This window comes from Carassius gibelio, chromosome A17 (assembly GCF_023724105.1).
Source record: "Carassius gibelio isolate Cgi1373 ecotype wild population from Czech Republic chromosome A17, carGib1.2-hapl.c, whole genome shotgun sequence".
Taxonomy (NCBI): Eukaryota; Metazoa; Chordata; class Actinopteri; order Cypriniformes; family Cyprinidae; genus Carassius; species Carassius gibelio.
The window spans coordinates 9,843,491-9,867,101 of NC_068387.1; the positions used below are offsets into that span (position 1 = coordinate 9,843,491).

Below are 23,611 nucleotides of genomic sequence, written 5' to 3' on the forward strand. Positions count from 1 at the left end.
GAATAATACTGCTGTGTTCAATACATCGATACGACAATGTATCGTCACAGAGATTTGACAATATGGGTATCTATACAGCTGTCTCTGTATCAATATTGAGGCACGTGTGAAGCAGTGGACCGCACAAGAACACTGTTTACAATGGAGTAGAAAAGTGCGAGGTTTGTAAAAAGTAATGAATAGAGCATAATATATAGGCTAACAAGGTTTAATCTGGCCACAGAGGAACACAACCAGGGTTGCCTGATATAAAGAGACCTAATCCCTGAAACAGAGCTTTCCACTTCCGCAATATAGAAATATCTGGTAAGTGTGCTACTTATCTTTGTCAACCTGGCAACCATGTGCTCGCACTCTCTCTCCAAAACGTGCTTGCTTTCTGAAAACGCCAGTAAAATTGCAGTTTAGCAATCTCCACTTCAATATCCAATTCTCAGAAAAGTGTAATTCATCTAGTGTTCATTAATTAAAGAGAGAGAGAGAGAGAGAGAGAGAGGTGGTGTGTGTATTAATTACCACTGTTTTGCCACTTCAGCTTGTAATTACCTTGGAAAAAGTTAATGTACCTCTTAAGCAATTAAGCTATTTTATTGATAAAATTGCGGAGTAGAGCTAAAATGTAAGTTTTGCTGAATGTCTGTGTGTGTGTTAATTTGTGCAAAGATACCTACCAGCAATGTTAAGATTATTTTTTGATATATAAATTAGTAAGAGTACATTACAATATAAATGTATTAGAATAAGTACATTATTATTTATGGGCTTAAAAACAAGAGGCAAACAATCAGAATATTGTAGTACCTGATGGGGAGTGCCCAATGTAAACATGAAACATAAGCCATTACCTATTTTGTACTGTGCAGAGTTATAGAAGACCTTCATAATGCAGAGGTCAGCTGCCTGCTCTGTAGGAATGTAACAAGTCAATTAAAAATTTGATTCATGATTTTGATTTCACAATTCGATTCACAATTTTTTTTTTTTTTTTTTTTTTTTTACAAAATAAGATTTAAGACCAATAATAAATTAAATGAGTCATTTTATTATTGCTTGGACAAATATTGCACATGTCTTTGTGAAATTGAAAAATAACACTATAATAATATACTGTAACAGAAATGAGTCGAACCAGACATATTAAAGAGTCTATCAAAGCTGTGTGCATTGAAACATGAGAGCCGAATTCCTCAGGAAGTCATAAATCAGATCTAGTGCCACAAGAACCAAGCAAGATGACCAACCAACTTGTTCACACAACAGCTTTGAACATTAACACCACTAGAGTAATTATTTACAATTTCAATTCAAAGAACAGAAATTTGGTGCCAAATGTGTTGTTCGTAATGGAAATGCAACGCTGGACATCACATGTAAACCCAGGAGATCAAGTTAAACATTTCCATTGACTTCCCCCACCTAGCAGAACCAGACTGAAATTCCTAAAGGGGAAAGGGCTTTAAACCTCTGTCTCTACAGAACATCCCTATGTCATGAGAATGGCAAAGAAACTGCTTTTTGTACATATATATGGACCAGAATGAACTCAAAAAGACTTATAAATGAATCAGTCCATCGCTTCACTCCATATTCATTTATGTGTAACCCACACATTTGACTATCACGTTATAATCACTTATTGTGTATGTGTTTTTTTATAACTATGGCTTTTTTTACAACATTTGAGGTGTGGCCAACAGGCCACTTTAAATACTTTGGACACCATGAAGTCTGTTTTTTTAGTTCTAGCATTGCTTGTGCTATCAGTCATGCCTTGCTTTCAATCTGCTTTTTAGTCTCTGCTATTAGTCATGCCTGCTCTTAGCTTTTAGCTTGTAGCTTTACTACCTAGCTTTAGCTTTTAGCTTCTAGCCATGCAGTTTAATCATCATTGTTCTTTGAGCGCGGTTCTGCGTTCTTCAGCCTGCATGCCTGCTGTTACTTAGCCACGATGAGAAGGAACACAACCTAGTCTCGTCAAACTTTATTTATTTTCTTTTCCGTTTGAGAGTTTCGTGTTCTGAGTTAAGTTTTGTAACGTCGAGTCTCCGACGCCTGACCTCGGGTGCCCGTTCAACTTCACCCAGCACACACGACTCTGCACCTTCAAACCAACGCCCAACAACCACGGGCTCCCCAAGACGTCACTTCAGCCACTACTGAACTTCCAGCCAATCAGCGACACCGGGATAGCCCTTTCAATGGGAGTCCCTTTCACAGGAAATGAAGGCAATGTATCCCCAGATATTTGTTGTGCTGTTGTATCTAATATAATTTTTGTCACATTGAGGAACTCAATGCGAGGGCTAATTACGTGATTGATGGTGCATTCATGTCTATGCAATTTAACGTATTGTTGTAAACTTGGGATTCCATATTTCCATTCTCTTAAACTCATCTTTCCCTAACTTTCGATCTTCCTGCAACTTGTGTGAATGTGTGAGTGCGTGCGTTTATGTGTTAGATTAGCTTATATGTCTTAGATTTATCTATAATAATGCCTTATTCATATTGAAAAGAGAAGTATCTTGTGTTTTGTGCTTACAAGGTAATGTTTTAAACTGCTGATCTTGTTACTGTGCTAATTGATAGTGTTTTCACTATAGTTTGGATATTAGTATCCAGCGCAGATTTGATGTTAAACGCCTCGTGCACTGAATCGCAGGGCGTCTCAATGACCAGCCGTAAAACAGTGATTCTGTTCAAATTCCCTTTAAAATCTTAAAATGATTCCCTTTGAGCTAAATCGACCTGTTTCCCTTACAATAACAATATAGCATTTGCATATTATTGCTCATTTGTTGGTTTTGATTGCTTCTATTGTCCCCATTTGTAAGTCATTTTGGATTAAAGCATCTGCTAAATGACTAAATATAAATATAATGTACATTTAAAACAAGCCCTAAATCAAATAAATAACACAAATAAAATAATTCTCTTCATATAAACGAAATAAGGCTTTGTCTGTGCTCTTTCCATTTAAAATTACAGCCAACCAATGCATTTTAATCATGATCCAAACAAAGATGCTGCATACATGCAACATGAGCAGTTTATATCTAAATTTGTCTATGTAATTTCAACATTTGAAGCAAAAACAGAATGGTTTGATTTCAGTTTTGTGAAACTATACATAAAAATATCTGAATGAAACTGAAAGAGCAGACAAGCTGAACGAGATGCAGATTCACTCTCTGCCAGCAGGTGGCACTTAAAGCGTTTCCTTGGTTTCCACTGTAAACAAAGCAGCGCTGCACTTATGAACTTGAATATGCATCATACAGGGGCAAGATAAAAATAAAAAATACCATCTAAACTTTTCTAAACATAGTTCCCCTCAGACATACATTCATATAAACTCCTATCCCTAAATGAATCACAATTTGTTTATCATCTTCAACCGATTTGAATCGTCACATATTTGAATAAGTTTTCAACTGTCTTGAGGTTAATCGTTACATATCTACTGCTCTGCCAATAGTTAGAAATGGCCGTATACAGGGCTCCAAACTGCGACTACAATGGTCGCATTTGTGACCATAAATATTAAAATGCGAGTTTTTGCTGAGGTCGCCACTGGCGACTAGCCCTATGTATTTACATGTTATCTCTTAAAAAATCGCATGTAATGCCTTTTTTCCTGATTGTTTTGCATTCACATCTTTTATGTTCGCGCATTGAAGGTTTAGTGGGAAAAAGAGTTTTAAACAGTCCTCATCTGCCGCGCAGCAGCGCTGACACACACCTGATAAACGCGGGAGAGAGAGAAATGATGGAGACTTGAAGAGAAAGTGCCGAAAAACAGCGTCTATTTCGTTCATAAATTGAACAATCTACAAGAGGTAAAGCTGTCATCTGTGTGGATATTGGCAATATCGTTAACAGTTCTCGTTTATAATCATAAGGATTCTTCTTAACAAGATCTTAGTCCATGCTGTGTTCTGTTAATGCATGAACTTCATTATTTGACGTGCACTTGCTGTCCAGTAATCGCAAAAAGCTTTGTGCTTTGTTAATTTTTAATTTACAAAGTATCAGCTTTAAAATTATTCCAAATTCATAACAAAATTCTAACAATAAATACAGTTTTGGTGCTCTTTAAGGGGCCGTTCACATATCGCGCCTAAAAACGCGTGGAAAACGCTAGTCGTGCCGCTTTCTGATTTTTTTCCAAAAGCTCTCGGGCTCTTGCGCTCCCGAGGCGTCTGTTGTTGCTAAGCAACCATGAGCTGCTCTCTCCCTGAAGACGTGTAAATTTCAGCAACGGATAAATGGATTTGCAGCTCTAAAAATCGCTTGCAGTAGCTCTGTTACTAAATTTATTTAAAAATGGCTATCGATATACAGCTATGATCAGCTGTTCCTTCATCTTGACTGAGCTTTCAACGTTGGTACTGGAAAGGATGAAGCTGATTGGTTGGTTGTTGTCACATGACCTGCGGTGCGCTTGCGGGATTCTGAAAAGTTGAGATGTTTTTAACTCGATGCGGTGCGGGCGCGCCTGAAAAAAAGAGCGCGTCGCTTCTATTATGAGCACGCACGCATACCGCGCACCTACATTTGAAATAACGAACTTGAGCGCGCAAAAGACTTGACATGTGAACGGCCCCTAATGCGGCAGGCGCGATCGCGAGTAGTGCCTCAGTTCAAGCAGCACGTGAACCTATAATACCTTGCTCTTTACTACTAGAGTACATAATGAACATGAATTAACATCAAAAGGCAGGCTATTTTATAAGAGATTCTACAGTACAAAACTTTCAAACTGCGGAAAACGTGTAAAGCTTGTAAACATTGCAACGTAATATTAACCTCAGTAACCTTTCAGTGTCCATAAGCTCATCAGTCAGCTAGAAAAATAACTATAAAGAGGAGCATTTTGCTATATTCATGAGCTATTGAAGTTTAATATTTTTTACTTAAACTGTTGTCTACATGATTCAACTCCTATAACATTTAATTTCACTAATTATGAAAAACAGACTGAAAGTGTGAAAGACATGCACTCTTAAAAATAAAGGAGCTTAAAAGGTTCTTCACAGAACAATTTTGGTTCCACAAAGAACCATTCAGCCAAAGGCTCTTTGAAAAACAATCTCTTTCTGAACTTTTCCTAATCTGTTATTGTCTTCAAATGTTAAAGGTTCTTTATGAAACCATTTAGACAGGAAAAAAAGGTTCTTCTATGGTATAATGAAGCACCTTTATTTTTAAGAGAGTATGACAACATTTACAGGATGCATTGAGGAGGACCCCAAACTATACTCAAGGGCCAAGTGTTGCTTATGGTCCATGATATTGGTACAGATTTTGTGTAATAAACAACACATTACTGTATATTTCAGGTTGGAAAAGACATTTAGCTCCCACTTTAAGTGAACCTTCATTCCCAGGTCATCTACAAGATGGATTAAAATGCTGATAAAGTCAAGAAAAGATGAGTCATAAACACATCAGTATGATTAAAAAGTTACAATGTAAAATAAATAATTTAAATAAAACACATAAAACATGTTTATTCTGTGGCACCTAAAAAAATCATTTGGCACCTAAGTTTTTTTACTCGATTTTTTTGTTTGGAGCCCTGCTATAGTATGCAGTGTTTAATAAACGGTTGTTTTAGTAAATTCAGCTGAGGTGAAAATCCGTGCAGCACTGTATCATAATACGTATCATATCATGACTTCGCTAGTGATACACAGGCCTAGTGATTGTGTGTTTTTTTAACTAGGATCTTCTCTTTCATTTCAGGGTGTTGTTTTTTTTGGTCACTTTTCTAGAATTTTGTCACTAGGAGCAACTCAGTGCACTAACACCCTTCAACCAATGGTCCGTGGGTGTGACATCTAAGGATAAGACCATGTTGTCATATTCTGACCCTTATGTTCTAACAACAACTGTGAAAATTTATTCTAATATGGTAAAAAAAAAATGCTTTAGAAACAATTTTCACTCAAAATGTGCTAGTAAATTTCTCAATTGCAATGAAACAAGGAACACTTTGAATGTACTGTATAAATACAGAGGGGTTTTTTTTTCTTATAAAACATAGTCTATAAAAACAGTGTATAGTTTACCTTTGGAAAACTTTCTTGGTAGATTTAGCTCTTAACGTTGAGATGAAATGGAAGTATTTGCAGATAATTTCTTCTGTATCACGAAGTACATCCAAGTGTAATGAATTATCAAAAAGTAAAAAATGTCCAATCGATTCTACTACTCCCCAGCTCAATTTAAATGTGTGTAGAAATATGCAGATGGAATATTTAGTTGACATCTCTGTTAGTGTTCCAAGGAAGAAACAAGGTCATACAGGTTTGGAACAACATCAGATCTTAAAAAAAGCATATCTCTCTGAGACCCCCATTGATCATTAGCTGGCAGACAGTCTGATATCCAAAGAGTCTGATGTTTTCTTTTTCTCTCCACAAGAGTATGTGAAGGGAAGGTGAAGGGAGATTAGAGGGAAAGCAGTTTTATCAATTAGATTAAAAAAAATCACATCTGTAATATAAAGGGAATAACAAACTAATGTGTAATTTAAGTATGGCGATGAAAAGTGTTCTAGAGGACGCAGGAAATGGAATCAGTGCCAGGCAAAGAGCCTCACACAGTCAGCGCAGTATCCAAACTATGATAACATTATAGACCAACAGAGGAGTCTGGTCTCATGAGGAGAAGTGCGTTAGGCTTTTCAAAAGCGGCGGTGATGAGGCTCCATTTACGTAAGGTGTGCCCCACCACACGCCGCCAGCGCCCCTCCTCTCACACACCCACTCCTGTCGGGAGCCTGGTGTAGGGCGGTGATTTGGACGGGGTGACGGTGACAATCAGGGAGGAGGCAGCTGACTCGTCACAATATATATATATATATATATATATAGACACACACACACACACACACACACACACACACACACATATATATATATATATATATATATATATATATATATATATATATATATATATATATATATATATATATATATATATAAAGAATCTCTCCCATGTATGAACTCACTTTAACTTTAAAAAACATTAATTATTTGTAATTTTTCTGTTATTCCAAGTGTCAAAATATCATGTGGTGTGACTGTCTGGTCCTGACTTATTTTATTTTTTTATTTTTTTGTAAACATCTTTGAAATTACCCTAAATTTATCCAAATTAATTGTATGCACTATTTGGCATTATTTTCATAGTGTTTTGTAATCCAAGTGTTTTTTAACCCATTGCAAAGCTTTTGTACTTATATTCCGATCATAATATACAAAGAAACTTTGTCCCATGATGTCCATTTTATGAAATATGTATTATTTATATAAATGGTTATTTATAATCTGCTCCTGTATTAAGGGTACTTAAAAGGGAATAAAAGTTGGTGTTTTATTGCCACTACTATTAATTTCAGATAGAAACTGGATTCATTTTCCAGCTGAAATGAATATGAATTATCTACACATACAGTTGACTGCAGTTTCCATCTAAAATGAATACCCAATGAATACCCAACTCAAACCCCTGTGGTACAAGCACATCTCAGACACAAATGATGTCTCATTATAGGGGATTTTGCATCAAGCTTTTCCACTTACCCTTGTCTACCAAGTGTACACCGTTGCCTGCCTGCCTGAGTGATACTAGTGGGTGCAGTTGAGTTTAATTACACCAAAATTACAAGCGGCTTAAGGGATTACCTGCACATGATATTGTAATGATGAGTATGCTGAATATCTGCTTTCTGCTTTAATGGCTCTGCGGATACTGGCATTTCTGATAAGCCTCTCAGGAGTCCATCTGGTGTGCATTCCTGCTGTGATTTACAGAACATCACACCTAATATGGGTCAGCTTCCCATATCTCATTCCTATTCTTCTGCACCTTCTCATTTTCCTCCATCCATAACTGTAGGGAAGTTAATGCAGGCTGAAAATGAACTTTTTATTGCTGTCGAGTTCATTATTCTGTCCTCCTTCTGTGATTCTTTGTTACACAACTTTACTGCTCCTTTTTTCTGCTTCTCATAAGCTGTAAGTAGGTCATTCTGTTCTTGATTTAGGAGCAGTTGGAATATTTTAGACCAGTTTTGCTGCAGCAGATTTCAGTGTGTGGAATATTTTAGTTTTTGTTTCTGACTGGCTACTCCTAATGTAATAGGGAATATTTATAGAATCAGCAGTGGCCATTATAAAGGTAATTTTTTGTGCATTAAAAGAATAGTTAACTCAAAAAAAAAAAAAATTGTCATCACCCTTATCTTTAGTTTGGAGTCCTTTTTTTTATCAAATAAGTGGCTACTAGGGATGGGAACTGTCTGGAAGTTAGCAAGTTTGTTTCTTTCATTAAAAAAAAAGGAAAAAAATACAGTATTTTTAACAGTTATAGTTAAAAATACTGTTCTTCTGGATTTAGTCTTTCTCAGTTTGTTCTGTTTCTTCATGTTATTCCAGACAGACTGGGTGATGGTGAGATCAGATCTCTGTGTGGAGCACTGGCTACTGTCAGACTCCTTCAAATCTCACTGGATTATTACATTTAGTGGCAAAAATAATGTTTGGAAATGTAAACTGATATTTACTCCTCACACATAGAAATAACTGCCTTAAAAACAATTGTTCTTGGTGAAAATACTAGTGGCCTAAGACTAAGACTGATATATATTTCAAATGTTTATTTCTTTAGGTTTGATGATTATAATTGACAACTAAGGAAAATCCCTAAATTCAATATCTCAGAAAATTAGAATATTGTGAAAAGGTTCAAAATTGAAGACACCTGGTGCCACACTCTAATCAGCTAATTAACTCAAAACACCTGCAAAGGCCTTAAATGATCCCTCAGTCTAGTTCTGAAGGCTACACAATCATGGGGAAGATTGCTGACTTGACAGTTGTCCAAAAGATGATAATTGACACCTTGCACGAGGAGGGCAAGACACAAAAGGTCATTGAAAAAGAGCTGGCTGTTCACAGAGCTCTGTGTCCAAGCACATTAATAGAGAGGCGAAGGGAAGGGAAAGATGTGGTAGAAAAAAGTGTATAAGCAATAGGGATAACCGCACACTGGAGAGGATTGTGAAACAAAACCCATTCAAAAATGTGGGGGAGATTCACAAAGAGTGGACTGCAGCTGGAGTCAGTGCTTCAGGAACCACTACGCACAGACGTATGCAAGACATGGGTTTCAGCTTCGCATTCCTTGTGTCAAGCCATTCTTGAAAAACAGACAGCGTCAGAAGCGTCTAAAGACAAAAAGGACTGGACTGCTGCTGAGTGGTCCAAAGTTATGTTCTCTGATGAAAGTAAATTTAGCATTTTCCTTTGAAAATCAGGGTCCCAGAGTCTAGAGGAAGAGAGGAGAGTCACACAATCCACGTTGCTTGAGGTCCAGTGTAAAGTTTCCGAAGTCAGTGTCAGTGATGGTTTGGGGTGCCATGTCTTCTGCTGGTGTTGGTCCACTGTGTTTTCTGAGGTCCAAGGTCAACACAGCCGTATACCAGGAAGTTTTAGAGCACTTCATGCTTCCTGCTGCTGACCAACTTTATAGGAGATGCATATTTCATTTTCTAACAGGACTTGGCACCTGCACACAGTGCCAAAGCTTCCAGTACCTGGTGTAAGGACCATGGTATCCCTGTTCTTAATTGGCCAGCAAACTCGCCTGACCTTAACCTTAAAAAAATCTATGGGGTATTGTGAAAAGGAAGATGCGATATGCAGAAGAGCTGAAGGCCACCATCAGAGCAACCTGGGCTCTCATCACACCTGAGCAGTGCCACAGACTGATCGACTCCATGCCACGCCACATTGCTGCAATAATTCAGGCAAAAGGAGCCCCAACTAAGTATTGAGTGCTGTAAACGCTCATACTTTTCATGTTCATACTGATCAGTTAGCCAATGTTATATTCCCCAAGTTATATTCTAATTTTCTGAGATACTGAATTTGGGGTTTTCCTTAGTTGTCAGTTATAATCGTCAAAATTAAAAGAAAAAAAAAGGCTATTTCTCACGCAAACAGTTGAGCTGGACGTGCCAAATTTAATCAGCCAAGAACCACTAATTCAACCACTCATTGAACCATTTTACTTAGTAAGGGAGTGATTAAAACTGATGGTCTGAGAGTCACTTTTGAACAGATTTATTAAAGTATCTGCTCATAAGCGTCATTTGTTTGTAAATCGGACCACATCGGTCATGCTATTTGTTGTTGTATGTAACTAGTAAAGACATTGTAGTTTTCAGATTTATTCAGTCTAGTCATTGCTTTGTAGTGTTTAGTGAACCCTAATTGCAATGTAATTTTAATGTGAAGAGCCTAGATGTTGAAGAAGTTTAACATCATGAAAATCCTTAAAAATATAACTGAGCGATGACTAATAGCTAATAGCTTTCATATTGCACAAAAGGTACCGTTGTCTTATTATTTTTGTCAGAATTTGCATTTTTGGGTGATCTTTTTGGTAACACTTTAGAATAAGGTTCCATTAGTTAATGTTAGTTAATGTATTAATTAACATGAACAAACAATGAATAATACATTTATTACTGTATTTATTCATCTTTGTTAATGTTAGTTAATGAAAATACAGTTATTCATTGTTAGTTCATGGTAATACACAGTGCATTAACTAATGTTAACAAGCAAAACTTTTGATTTAAATAATGCATTAGTAAATGTTGAAATTAACATGAACTAAGACTTATAAATGCTGTAGAAGGATTGTTCTTGCTTAGTTCTTGTTAACGAAAGTAGTTAACTAACATTAACTAATGGAACCTTATTCTAAAGTGTTACCATCTTTTTATATAGGAGCTATATATATAATTTGAATAAACAAAATGTGTTCAGTGATTAACAACTGTAATGCCAACTCTCCAATAAACAGGTTCCACTAAATGTGTTCCATAGTTTCATAACAAGATAAGTGTGATTATCCTTTTTTTATAATGCACATCCAGTAGGAATATTAAAACGAAAAGCCAAGCAAATAAAGGGCCCAGTATCGCACACTAACTCCAAGCCTAACCGACAAGTAATTTGGCTGAAATAGCTCTAAGTTGTTAACTATTTCTTGATGATGGTAAGTATTTGGATAGTTGACATTGAAGTGTAATGCAATGTGACACACTAAACTTATAAAACCATTTTAAATGGTAAGGTATTTGTCTGAAGTTATATTAAACCACATTTGACTGTTTAAGTGAACAGATTCATGGAATTATATTAGGTTAATGAATTAAGTACTAACATTTATTAAATAATTAAAAATGTTATGTAATTGTTGCAGGGGGGACCAGTCCATATAAGCTGCACAAACTCTGCATACCCAAGCCATTTGAGAGAATGAGTCCATATATGGACTAATTAATATTAATATTTCTATAAATGTCCTTATTTTATGAGGTGCAACATAAGATTATGTATTCAATAGCTGGGATTATGTATGTAGCTATGTAAATTATTATCTGCCAAATGATGATAATTTTCTGTAAATATAGATGGATCTGGGTAAGCGGATTCACAACAGCTTTGGAGCCTATGTTCTGAATTTGTACGTTTAAATGATGTGTGTATATCTTTATTCACAGGTCATGGGCTGGTGCTTCAGGAGGGGTTTGCTCTTCCCAGAGATCATCTGGGCCGAAGGCTTATGGCCACAGCCGGAGACAATGAGACAGAGAAGAACTGCACAGAACCAGGTAATTCATACATCACTTCATAATGACAAATGACTTTTCCCCAGTTGAGTGATCACTTGCCTTAGGACGAACTTCATACTGAGAACAGACAAAAGACATAACAATTCCCAGGTACCCCAGGCGGCTGAAAATTTATTGAAAATCCTCCAACATGGTTTGATTATTGTAATTTAAAGCATTTTACAAAGTTTTATTGTATTAAGATTGTTACATATCTAAACCACCCTGTTCTTTAAGATTTTTTTTGCATTTTGATATCTGGCTGAACATTAAGTGTATTGAAGATTAGGCTCAATATTCCCTACTCACTCAAAACAGATGTCCAACTAAGACTGCACCCCGAAACCTACCAATTGCGAAAATCTGTTCCGTTCAAGATTTGACTATTGATTTCAAAGTTTTCCTCCTTATATAATTTCAATGTCTTTGATTTATTGTGTGCATCTCTTGGTCCACACTTTGGGAAATGCTACTTGCTTCACACATCATTCCCTTTTGTCTGTTGCCGTTGATATTGTCAAGACAATGCTGATAAAGACATAAATCTTGATCGAAATGTAATATATGCATGAAAATGTCAATGGAATGGAGCCTGATCCTGCCATCTTTTTGAAATGAATTGTTCCAACAGTAAATTAGGCTTCTCTGACTGGAAATCGTTATCACTCTTATCGCTCTGGGCAGCTTTGTGGAAAGACAAAAGAATTGTAAGGGAAGATTTGTGATTATGAGAGAAATGGATCTGTGGCTTTGCCTTGTGCATTCTATAAATGGAAGCAGGAAAGCTATTTTTAGATGTTTGTCCCCTCGACATCCCTGTGACCACAGGAGATGCTGGGGAAGATGAGGCCAGATCTTTTGATGTATCGTGGGAGTCCTGGCATCTCAGCACCTGAGGGCTTTCTCATCAAGCGGCTCTTATTTGCCGAACTCCGCAGTTGGGTGCACGTGAGCCCACGTTTCAGGGGATGTGTCTCTATTAGAGTTGTGAGCTGAGGAATTTTGTCATCGTGGGCTGATAGAATCTGCCCTTTCACTTCTCGTGTTTCGGTGTCTCAGGGAGTGTGGAAGAGCACAGCTTTCAGGCAGATTTGCTCAGCGGTATGCCACGCGCCATCGTCAAGTGCTGACATTGTGAATCTTAGCCTTGCTGCTCCCAGCCAGAATGAGCGGGCAGTGATCTGAGGTCTTTGCCAGCGACATGAGCGAGAAGGGAGAAAAAAGATGAGATATGTGCATCTCTGTCAGCAACCCTCCGAGCTGAAGGCCAGGTAGAGGTCACGTCAACTGTCACAACTGTGAAACATTCACTCATGCATTTACATTTTGCTGCGTGTGAGAACTTGCTAAGAGCACTTCTTTCTCACTGTTGTAATGTTGTTTATTCTTTTTAGGAACTGAAGCTGTTAGCGTTATTAGCCATTATGAAATTCACTCAGAAGAACAGCTGAATTAAATACTCCTTTTTTCTCCCCCCAAAAACGCCACCCTACAAAGATTGAGAATACTGTAATCAGATATGGAAAGGAGAGTGGCAGCACATCACCTTGGTATTGTCAAATGTATCAAAATCAACATTAGCAAAATAGTGCCTCTTATGACAAGCTACCAGACAACTTTTTTTTATTATTATTATCTTTTCCTTATATGATATTGGTATAGAGCTTGGCAACTAAAGAAATGTATATTCTTTTTTTTCTTTTCAATTCAATTAAATTCAAGTTTATTTGTGTAGTGCTTTTTACAATGCAAATCGTTACAAAACATCTTTGATTATGTTTCTACAATATTTAGTACCGTATTTTTCAGACTATAAGTTTTACCTGAGTATACGTCGCATCAGTCCAAAAATACGTCATGATGAGGAAGAAAACATATATAAGTCGCACCGGACTATAAGTCGCATTTATTTAGAACCAAGAGAAAACATTACCGTCTCCAGCTGCGAGAGGGCGCTCTATGTTTTCAGTTTAGACTACCCTCTCGCGGCTGTAGATGGTAGATGTTTTCTCTTGGTTCATTTCTATCGGTTCATGTCAAATTAATTTCGATAAATAAGTTGCACCTGACTATAAGTCGCAGGACCAGCCACACTTATAGTCCGGAAAATACGGTAGTAAGTGGTGACTGTCCATTTGTGCACATATGACAGGATTTTTTGAAAAATTAATACAAGACATAGTCAGCCAGACGATGAACATTTATTAATAATTAATAATTATTATATGATGCAGTCACACTTGTAGCAATATTAGCTAGTTCTTTTTTACTTAAGACTTTTGTAAGGCCCATATGTACCCTACTTCATTAATATCTTTCTGGTAATAAAGGTCTATTCTGAGTGCCATTCTCTAAAAATCAAACCTTTGAGATGGAGAATTTGGTTTATTTTGCAAGACTCATCTCCCTGTGGTAAAACTGCTGATATTTCTTTACAGCTCTTAGTTTCATTTGAGCTTCAGCCCAGATCTCCTGTGGCTTGTTTCCAAAATGCATCAGAGCAGCAGTTCAGCAACATTTTATGTTTTCCTTAAACCATTGTTCGTCCTTTTTATGTAGACATCAACACAGTGCCCACACATAATTATAGCTATAACTGAAAGAAGGTGAGTAATGGTTTATTTATTCGGCTTCTCTTGAGAGGTATAGTGTCTGCCGTCAGATTATTAAATCAAGATCCTGTGCAAAGCAGCACCAGTAAATTATACTACAGATTGTATTGCAGAAATTTGCCACAATATGGGTTGTTTTTGCCAGTAATAACCCACTTAGAGACGGAAAGCTGATCTGATTGACATTAAAAAGCAACCAACCAGAGTTTCCTGTTTTATGTGATGTTAAGAAGCGGGTAAATGTGAAATCAATGATGTCAAAATAATCAGCAAAAGTGCAAAGTGGTAGTGCATTCAAGAACTGAAACAGCAATCTCTGTGAAAGCTTACACAGTCAACACTTAAGCAATTTGTTTATAATGTTGTGCGACTTTGTGGTCAGAAATTGTATCCATCTAAAATAAATAAGTAGCAATTATTACATCTATTACAGTCCTGACTATAGAATAACATGTTTACTTGCTACTAATTGCCACTCAAATATCTTTTAAAGATTTTATGCCATTCATCTGGTTATTCCTCTAAAATTAGAGTGCATGCTGACTCCTGGACGTTGGACGTTGCATAGCTGTCAACCAATCAAATTGGAGCTGGCCTGATCCTGTCATTTTTGCATGCAACATGCATCAGACAGTCCCTAATGGGTCCATGGACATACTTTCTGGAGCATGTCATCAAAGATGTTCCTCCATTGTCATGTGGGGTGAAATGAGATGATTTAATTTGATGTGATGAGGGCATCTCTTCAGGTCAGGAATGGCATGAAAAATAACTAATAAAAACACTCAAACAACACAATTAAGTTAGCATGCAAAATAATTTTTTAGGGCTGGTAAGCGATTACAATTTTTCATCTAATTATTTACATGATGTGGTGATAAATGAATCTAATTAATCGCACATCAAAATTTGAAGAAATTGAGAAATTGCTCTGCAAAGATAATTTAAAGTAATTGTTGTGCAAAGCATCAAACAGAGATTACAAAAAGGAGGTTCAGCAATAAATATTTTGGTTGATAAAATTTATTACATGTACTCTTTTGGACCATGTGAGTAAATGATGACAGAATTGTCATTTTTGGTTGGGTGAACTATAACTTTAATAATTGATTTTCTTAATTTTATAATTATTACTAAGAAAATATTAAATTATTTCTTTAATGAAATTATTTTTTTTATAACTCATCCATTTATATTAAGCCTTAAAGTTCTGCATAGTTCAGGGCGTGGCCACTTGACTGACAGGTGGATTGCTTCTGCTGACAATGCTGTCAAGCTTGCCCTGCATCATATTAATCATCAACCGACTGTATGAAATGGCAGATGATCCACATACTGTAGGTCTGGGGCAGGGCAAGTGTGTTAAATGCGTTAATAATTTTAACGCATTATTTTTCTCTTAATTAATGAATCTAATTAAACACATTAAATTACCAGCCCTAATTTTTTTAGCTGTAAAGAGAAGATATTTTGTGTGTTTATATGGTTTTGTAACTGGAGAATCACATTGAACAGGCATCCACATAGGCATACAACCAGGTGCTTTGATGAGCGCAGCCTTCATTATGATTGTGCTCCTTAGAAGCTGCTCAAATCAATAAGTAATCTGAAAGAGAGAGAGTGCTCAGACAGTCTGGGTTGGATGCCAGCTTGTTGTTTTTTGAATAAGCATAATGCTCCTGTGCCTGAAGAGGGGTTATTTTAGGAACTTGCAATTTTTAGAGACTGGAACAGATTGATCGAACGGTTCATAAGAGGGAATGTGATGTGGTGGGCGGTTTGGGCGTGCACTTTTTAAGATGTGACATAACTGCAAGCTCAGGCACTGACAAATAGGTTAATACACTATTCAACAGCTTTACAGTTATGCAGCATCTCTCATAAAGAAAACATAATACTGTTACAGCGGGAGGCTTGTCACATAGAGATGGAGCTGGAGGCAGCATTGTATTTCACCCTGTATGAACGGAGCTCTTTCCGGATTGCTGCTGTTTATGAACTACACAGTTTATTCTATAAAAGGCTTGTGACTGTTTATTGACATTTAAATCCTTACAATGCCTCGACTAGTGTAATTCTGCTCATAAATCAAGCAGACAATCTATCATATGTTATGCTCTAGGTTGTATTTACTGGTAAGAACCACACACTAACCCACAGTTAAACATGAAATTGCTTTCGCCACAAGACTACCTTCAGAAGAGGGCTAGCTTGGCCCATTCCAGCAATCACCAATAGCTGCTTTTCCACTGTTGGGCCAATGTGAACCAATGCTTTAAACGGGCCGGATGGGGCTAATAGCCTGTAACCTGAAGCACCGAGGCCAAAATAGCACTGCTTCTCCACCACCTGGCCAGACGCTCCACTGCGCTTCACTAAAACCCACCCTTTACACGCCTCTCAGGAACAACGTCATGCAACCCCATCATTTCACCCCACAAAGAGAGGTTATCAGGAAATTAATAAGAAATAAGTCACTGGAACTAGCGCGATCACAAAACGAACATGAAAAAAGCGACCGTTTTTTTGCATGCTTTGATAAATACTTAAATCCAAAAGCATCGATGTTTTACAATAATAAGTGATACATTGATCATAATGAATTAATTTGATTGAATTAATTGATTGATTGAATAGGATTGAAAATTAGTCACACAGAAATAAAGCATTATGAACATAGTATTCAGTCGAGTCTGTTTCTGTTTATTTGTAGTCACATTAGCCTATATACATCACATTTAGAAATAATAATTATTCCTGTATTTTTATGAAAGCTCCTGAACAACGAATTATATTTTCATGACATAGGCTACGGGGCACTAAACTCTCAAGATGAGACATATGTTACTAAATAAATACATGACAATAAGAAGCTGACGTCTGATTTCAAGTGGCTGCAGTTTTTTACATCGCTTATAAATATTTCTGCCTTGTATGGTGATTTTAATCCACATCGAGTTATTTCAAGTTATTTCAAACACTCGCTGCTGACTGAAAGTGAGTTTTGAGCTCACTTTTTTATGCTAGTGTTATACACTGTAAAAAAAATTGCCGTTAAATAACAGTAATTTTCTGGCAGCAGGGGCGCCAGTAAAGTACTGTTAATTTACAGCTCTTAACCATTAATTTACCACTTTTATTTTTTAACAGTATTTTACCGTAAATTCTACCATAGAAATTAACTCCACTCCCACTGCTTCAAACAGTTCGAGTTTTTAAAACTAGCATTCCTACGATGTTAGTACTATGAACTTATTTCATTTGAGTCCACTGAGAAGGAATATTTCTTAATATAACGATGCAAACACTTAATGTGCAGTAATAAAGAAACTAAATACATGACTTTTACTCAAATCACTGCAGCTCATTGTCAGCTATAGCACACATGTATATGCTGAAGTACTTAACGCAGAGATCATCACTGTATCAGCGACTCCACATTTACTGCCTTTACATAAAGCAGCAGAAAATCAGAAATTGTGGCTCATCATTGACTGAAGCAAAGGCTCTACTCTCCAGCACAATGGTGAACAACAAAACTACATTAAACGATTTCTCTTGTGCAAACACACATTAATACAGTCAAGTTCAGTATTTACTCTCATTATCAGTGTATGACTTTGCCTAGTTTTTTTTCTATGGATGTTCACAAATATTTTAGTTAAATTAACTTTTTTTTCATTTGGTAAATCTGACGTTTACATTTTACAGTATATTACTGTTTTTCCTTGACTTAACAGCAACAAACTGTAGAAAAACACTTTTTTTGCTGGCAACCATTAATTTACGGCAAGAAACAGTTGAAAAACAGTTTTTTACTGGCAGCAGGGGCGCCAGTAAATAACTGTTTTTCTACAGTTTATTTCCTGTAAATTAATTACAGTTTATTACTGTTAAATTATGTTTCATGCTGTTTTTTCTTCATCTTAAATCTTTAACCCTTTAAACCCCACAAGAAAATCCTCAGTTTTAAATGAACACTTATAATGTGTGCACACTACAGAGTGTTAGAGTAACACTGAATCAGTGAAGTTAATGAGATAATTCGGTGATTAATTGATGATTGAGCATTAGTATAAACACCTGCAGAATCACTGAAGGAAAGAGAAACACAAGATCTACAAATGACTTCAGCCACAGCCTTAGATGAAATCAACTGAATAAAAGAATACATCAAATCTCTCAAGATCTGATTAAACAACTATTAAAACAGCTTCATCAGATTCACATTACTAACCAGACTGACTTTATTTCTGTCAGATGTCTACAGAAGAACTTATGGAGAGTTAAATAGGTTTAGGTGTTTTTTTCACTACCATGATGGAGATCAGTGTTTACTTTAGTTGGGCTCTTGAACATGACTTTTCAACAACTAAGTTTTTTTTTTAACATGCTTTAACAATGCGTCTTTGGAACTTGTTATAGCAAAACAAAAGTACACAGAAGAAAAAAAAATCTGATATTGTTGTTTATATATTGACAAGAACAAACACTATTATTTCTGATCTAATCCCGTGTCTCTTCTCTTATTGAATATTGATACTACAGCATAAGAAGGAACACTGCTGAGCCATAAGTTATAAAAGACTGTTAAGAAAATTTCACTCATAATAAAAAAAAAAACCTTTGCTGAAATTTAGACAGAAACATCAAGAATCAGCGTATGAATCACAACAATGGTGACAATCCACAAAATAAATGAACAGATCAGTTCTGAACATCACAACACATGCTACTAAAACTTAAAACAAATGCAAAATTATAAGCACATAAGAATTCAAGAAAATAAGTGAACAATTCAGGGGCATAATTTATTCATGCCCCAATGCATGCTGGGAGTCATGGATGAGTTTTATCCTGTGCTGGTACCCAGCATGCATTGCATCATAAACCTTTTGATTGTCACCATTGTTGAGATTAATATGCTGATTGTTGATGTCTCTCTTTCAGTGTTGTGAGGACTGCTGCTCAAAATATTTAAAGCTCAAAATTTCATTAAATCCATATCCAGATAATCACATTACCGTTCAATCTTATAAAACTGAAGAAACAAACAAAAGAAAAGTGATATTCAAATTATGAATTGACTATTATAGCAATAAGTCAGTCTAGTAGATCATGCCTGACAGAAACCGTCATAGTCACTTGACCATGAAGATTAATATTGCTGTAACAGATGTATCATAAAGATACAAATATAACAATGAAACAAAAGTTGAAGTACAAAAGTCAAGGGTCAGGAGCCCAACTAAAGCAAACACGGATCTCCACAATGGTGACGTCAGACGAAACAGTAACATTATCATCTAAATCTCTGTAATTCTCAATAAGATTTTTTGATCTCTGATCTCTGATCTGATAGAAATAAAGTCAGTCTGGTTAGTAATGTGTGAAGTTGGTGAAGCTGTTTGTTGATCGTTTAAATCTTCAGTTGATTTCATCTAAGGCTGTGGCTGAAGTCAGTTGTATTTCATGTGTTTGTCTTGTTATGTTTTTTTTTTCTTCAGTGATTCTACTCATTAACAGCAGCTGTTGATCATTGTCTGAATTCACTCATTAGTTTTCATTCTCTCTGTCAGGTGGACTATATTAGTAAACTCATGTAGGGAATAGTGAATGAGGGTGTAGGGTGTGATTTGAAACACAGCCGCTGAGTGTCGAATTTGAACTTTGTTATTTTACGATATATAGCAGCAGGCTACTTCTCGAAAATGATTAATATTACCCAGAATGCACTGTTTAAATGAAAAACAGTATTTTACTGTCGAAATTTGGCCGTTTTTTTACAGCGATTTTTAACAGTGTAGCTGTTAGCTTTATGAAATGATCCGCGGTGCCGATGCTCTCCAGATGTGGAGAAACTCCATCGTTGATCATAACCACTCCTCTTGCCCCAGCTGGCCTGCTTTGACCCAAGGTTTTAATTGGGCCATAAATCCTGGGCCGTTGGAATCACCAACGGAAGCACCAACGAGGCACAATAAAGCACCGGGAGTGACAGTGGAAACGTGACTGGACCTGGCACACACCAACACGCCCACTTTTGGCCCGACAGTGGAAACGTGGCTAATAAGTCCTATAGGCATGTATTTTGCATACAGTGGCATGCAAATGTTTTGGAACCCCTTGCAGAATCTGTGAAAATGTGAACAGTTCTAAAGAGGTCAGTCATATGATGTCGCTTAAAAGAACATTATTGTGTATTTGGTGTAATTAAATGTTTATGTAAAAAAATATTTTCCACATACTGTACATTATTGTTTGTCCTCTATGCACCGCCCTGGAACAGTGTTGTTAAAGGTGCTGTAGGGAACTTTTGTAAAAAAATATTTTTTACATATTAATTAAACCTGTCATTATGTCCTGACAGTAGAATATGAGACAGATAATCTGTGAAAAAATCAAGCTCCTCTGGCTCCTCCCAGCGGTCCTATTGCCATTTGCAGAAACTCCATCGCTCCCGGTAAAAAACAACCAATCAGAGCTGCGGTCCGTAACTTTGTTTGTGTTAAAAATTTTGAAAAATGTATATAATAAGCGAGTACACCATGAATCCATTTTCCAAACCGTGTTTTTAGCTTGTCCTGAATCATTAGGGTGCACCTATAATAAGTGTTTATATTCTGACTATTTTAGATTGCTTCGGGGATACAAAAGTTCCCTACTGCAGCTTTAATACAATTTAACCACTGACTTCTAGTTACTCTTTTGGAGGTCCAAACAAGTAGCTTCGCTTTCACAGTGAAACATGGTGTCGGTGGCAACAGCATGAATAAAAGGTATACCTTCTTTTTTTGCGTAATCATTTGGGTGGCATTATGATAATCTTCCCACATCGTGACGTAGACATGTGGGAGCATGTTTAAACAAGGCGTTTTTGGAAGGTGTGGATGAGTCTAAACTTTTATAAAGGGTTATATTATGGGTTTGAGTCTTTATTCTTTACAACTGTAGGGATCTTATCTATTCACGAACAGCTTGTAACAGTCCAAAGAGAAAGGAAAACTTAAAAATCATATCATATGACCCCTTTAACCTGTTAACTAGACCCCCCATTATGGGACTCACAGCTGAAAATGCCCTACCTAATTTAAAATTTAAACAGTTCCTGACTTATGTTTGTTACACACATAATTTTGGTGTCTTTGGAAAGAAGACCCTTAGGGCTTTACTTTTTATCGACCAGATTTGATTATATTTTACCATACTGAATTGTTTTTTAATTTGATATGAAAATACATAAAATCAGTCCTGGAGCAATCTAGAAAAAATATATTTCAAGTCTGAAGAAGATACCATGAAACATAAGATTCCTGCAACCATTTTTCTGAGACTATGTCTAGCCCCCCCACCCCAAATATATTTATAAGTATTTACCAACTATATTGAAGGATTCTACGAACTATTTTAGTCATTAAACATACCACTAGAAAAATACAATAAGAATAATTTGAGTAAGAAAGATAAATAAATAAAATAAAAAATATTTAACTTTGTATGCCAATTACAGAAAATCCTGAGATTGCTAGAAATGCAGCATTTACAGTGATTTCTGTTCATATAGCCAATTATTACGTGCTGATGTGCTGATGGCCAGTTATAGAGATGGTAATACTACAAATGCCAAAAGTCAATAAATCACAGTCCATTCATATAGATGGCGTTCACATAGATAGCTGTGATTACACAGTAATAGTGAGATTGTTGCACTCAAACAGATGGTAATCATGCAGATACATTCACATTCAACATAAAACACACTCACACATATGAAAATTGTTGAAAAATATAACAAACAGAAAAAAACGATGACAGGTGCATCACGAGGGAGCGCCAAAATTCCGCCTATCTTTCACTTTTTTCTCTCTCTGTTTGTGACACTGTACGCTGCAAAACCATGCCATTTTTTTACTACCAAAACACAGTTTCTGAGCGTGAGTTATTCCATAACGGACGCAAACAGTTCTGTCGCTGAAGAACTGAAACGTAAACAAAGGAATTTTCATCCATATTACAAAGTTATTGCTTCGTTGGACAAAACGTGCTTCATGAGATGTCATTCAGTGGACCATTACCTTTTTAACTAAACTGGGATTTACAGCTCTGGATGTGTTTATGACACACTATTACGACGAATTGGGTATGTACAGCGTTTTCATTCTTCATGTTTTGATGTGTACTGCTTACACAAATCTAGCAAGTAAATTCTTTATAAGCTTTCCACTGAAAAACAGCGATCTGTTGTCGATGCTTGAGGTTTAGATCTTTATAATGATATAGTGTAACAATATAAAAACTTCACAATCATTGGGAAGAAGGAGACGGGAACCGGCAGACATTCAAATGAACTTTAATAACCAAAATAACCACAAACAGCGCGACAGCCCTCGCGGGCGATTGTCGCGCACAAACAAAAACCAAACACAAAATAAAGCCCAGGCCTGGTCCTCTCTTGTCATTCACTGTTGTTGCTCCTCTATTGTATACTTCCGATCTCCTCTGTGGGACTCGAGGCCGGTGGGTCGAGCAGGTGTCACTCATTTCCAATCACTCCATTGGCTTCGCTCCATTCCCACGGCTCTCGGCCCTGTCCCACTCATCACATATAGTTTTCAAGATTCAATTTGTCCCGTTTCATTTAATCTATTCGTAATCTTTGACCTGTGCAAACAAGGGGAGTTCAGGACGCTGGCGTCGGGGTGCAGGTTAAGAGGTTTTAACAAAATAAGAGGGATCATACAAAATGCATGTTATCATTTTTTTTATTATTGTCCATAGTAATATGTTTTAAATTAAATGTCTACATTTAGTCCACAAGAAGAAATAGCTGAAATTATTAAAATAATCCCATTCAAAATTTGACAACCCCTGGTTCTTAATACTGGATGATTCACATGTGTAAACAGGCCTAAACTCTTATATTTGGTGGTGTTTTATAGACACCATAGCAAATCCAAAAGGCTGTTTGATAACATCTAAATACCCTTTGACTTGCTTTTCTGTGACAAGCAATTTACATGTGGCTGTATTTTTCTTGCTGGGGACAGATGAGAGACAACTGTGACAAAAGGTACAAACATTTATTGCTCATTGACACTCGATAATGCAGTGTATTATATAGTTAAAACCATAGGAAAGTAAGATTTACACCAATATATTATGCTATTCCGTACACATCCCACTTTGTTTTTTTCTAGCTCAGCTTTGTATATCCAACTGTGAGGCACTGATCCTGCCATGTGTGTTCATATCAGAACAGACTCTGATGGATAAGGTCATAAGATGACAAGACACAACA

General features: G+C 36.5%; 1 protein-coding gene across 3 annotated transcripts in view; it reads left to right on the plus strand.

The window, feature by feature from the left end:
• Window positions 1-23,611, plus strand: part of LOC127933437 (sodium/potassium/calcium exchanger 4) — a 52,698-nt gene that overhangs the window by 11,491 nt on the left and 17,596 nt on the right. For all 3 annotated transcript variants that reach the window (XM_052530451.1, XM_052530450.1, XM_052530452.1), the window contains exon 2: window positions 11,591-11,701. In XM_052530451.1, coding sequence (XP_052386411.1) covers window positions 11,591-11,701 — 111 coding nt within the window. The remainder of the gene's footprint in view (window positions 1-11,590; window positions 11,702-23,611) is intronic.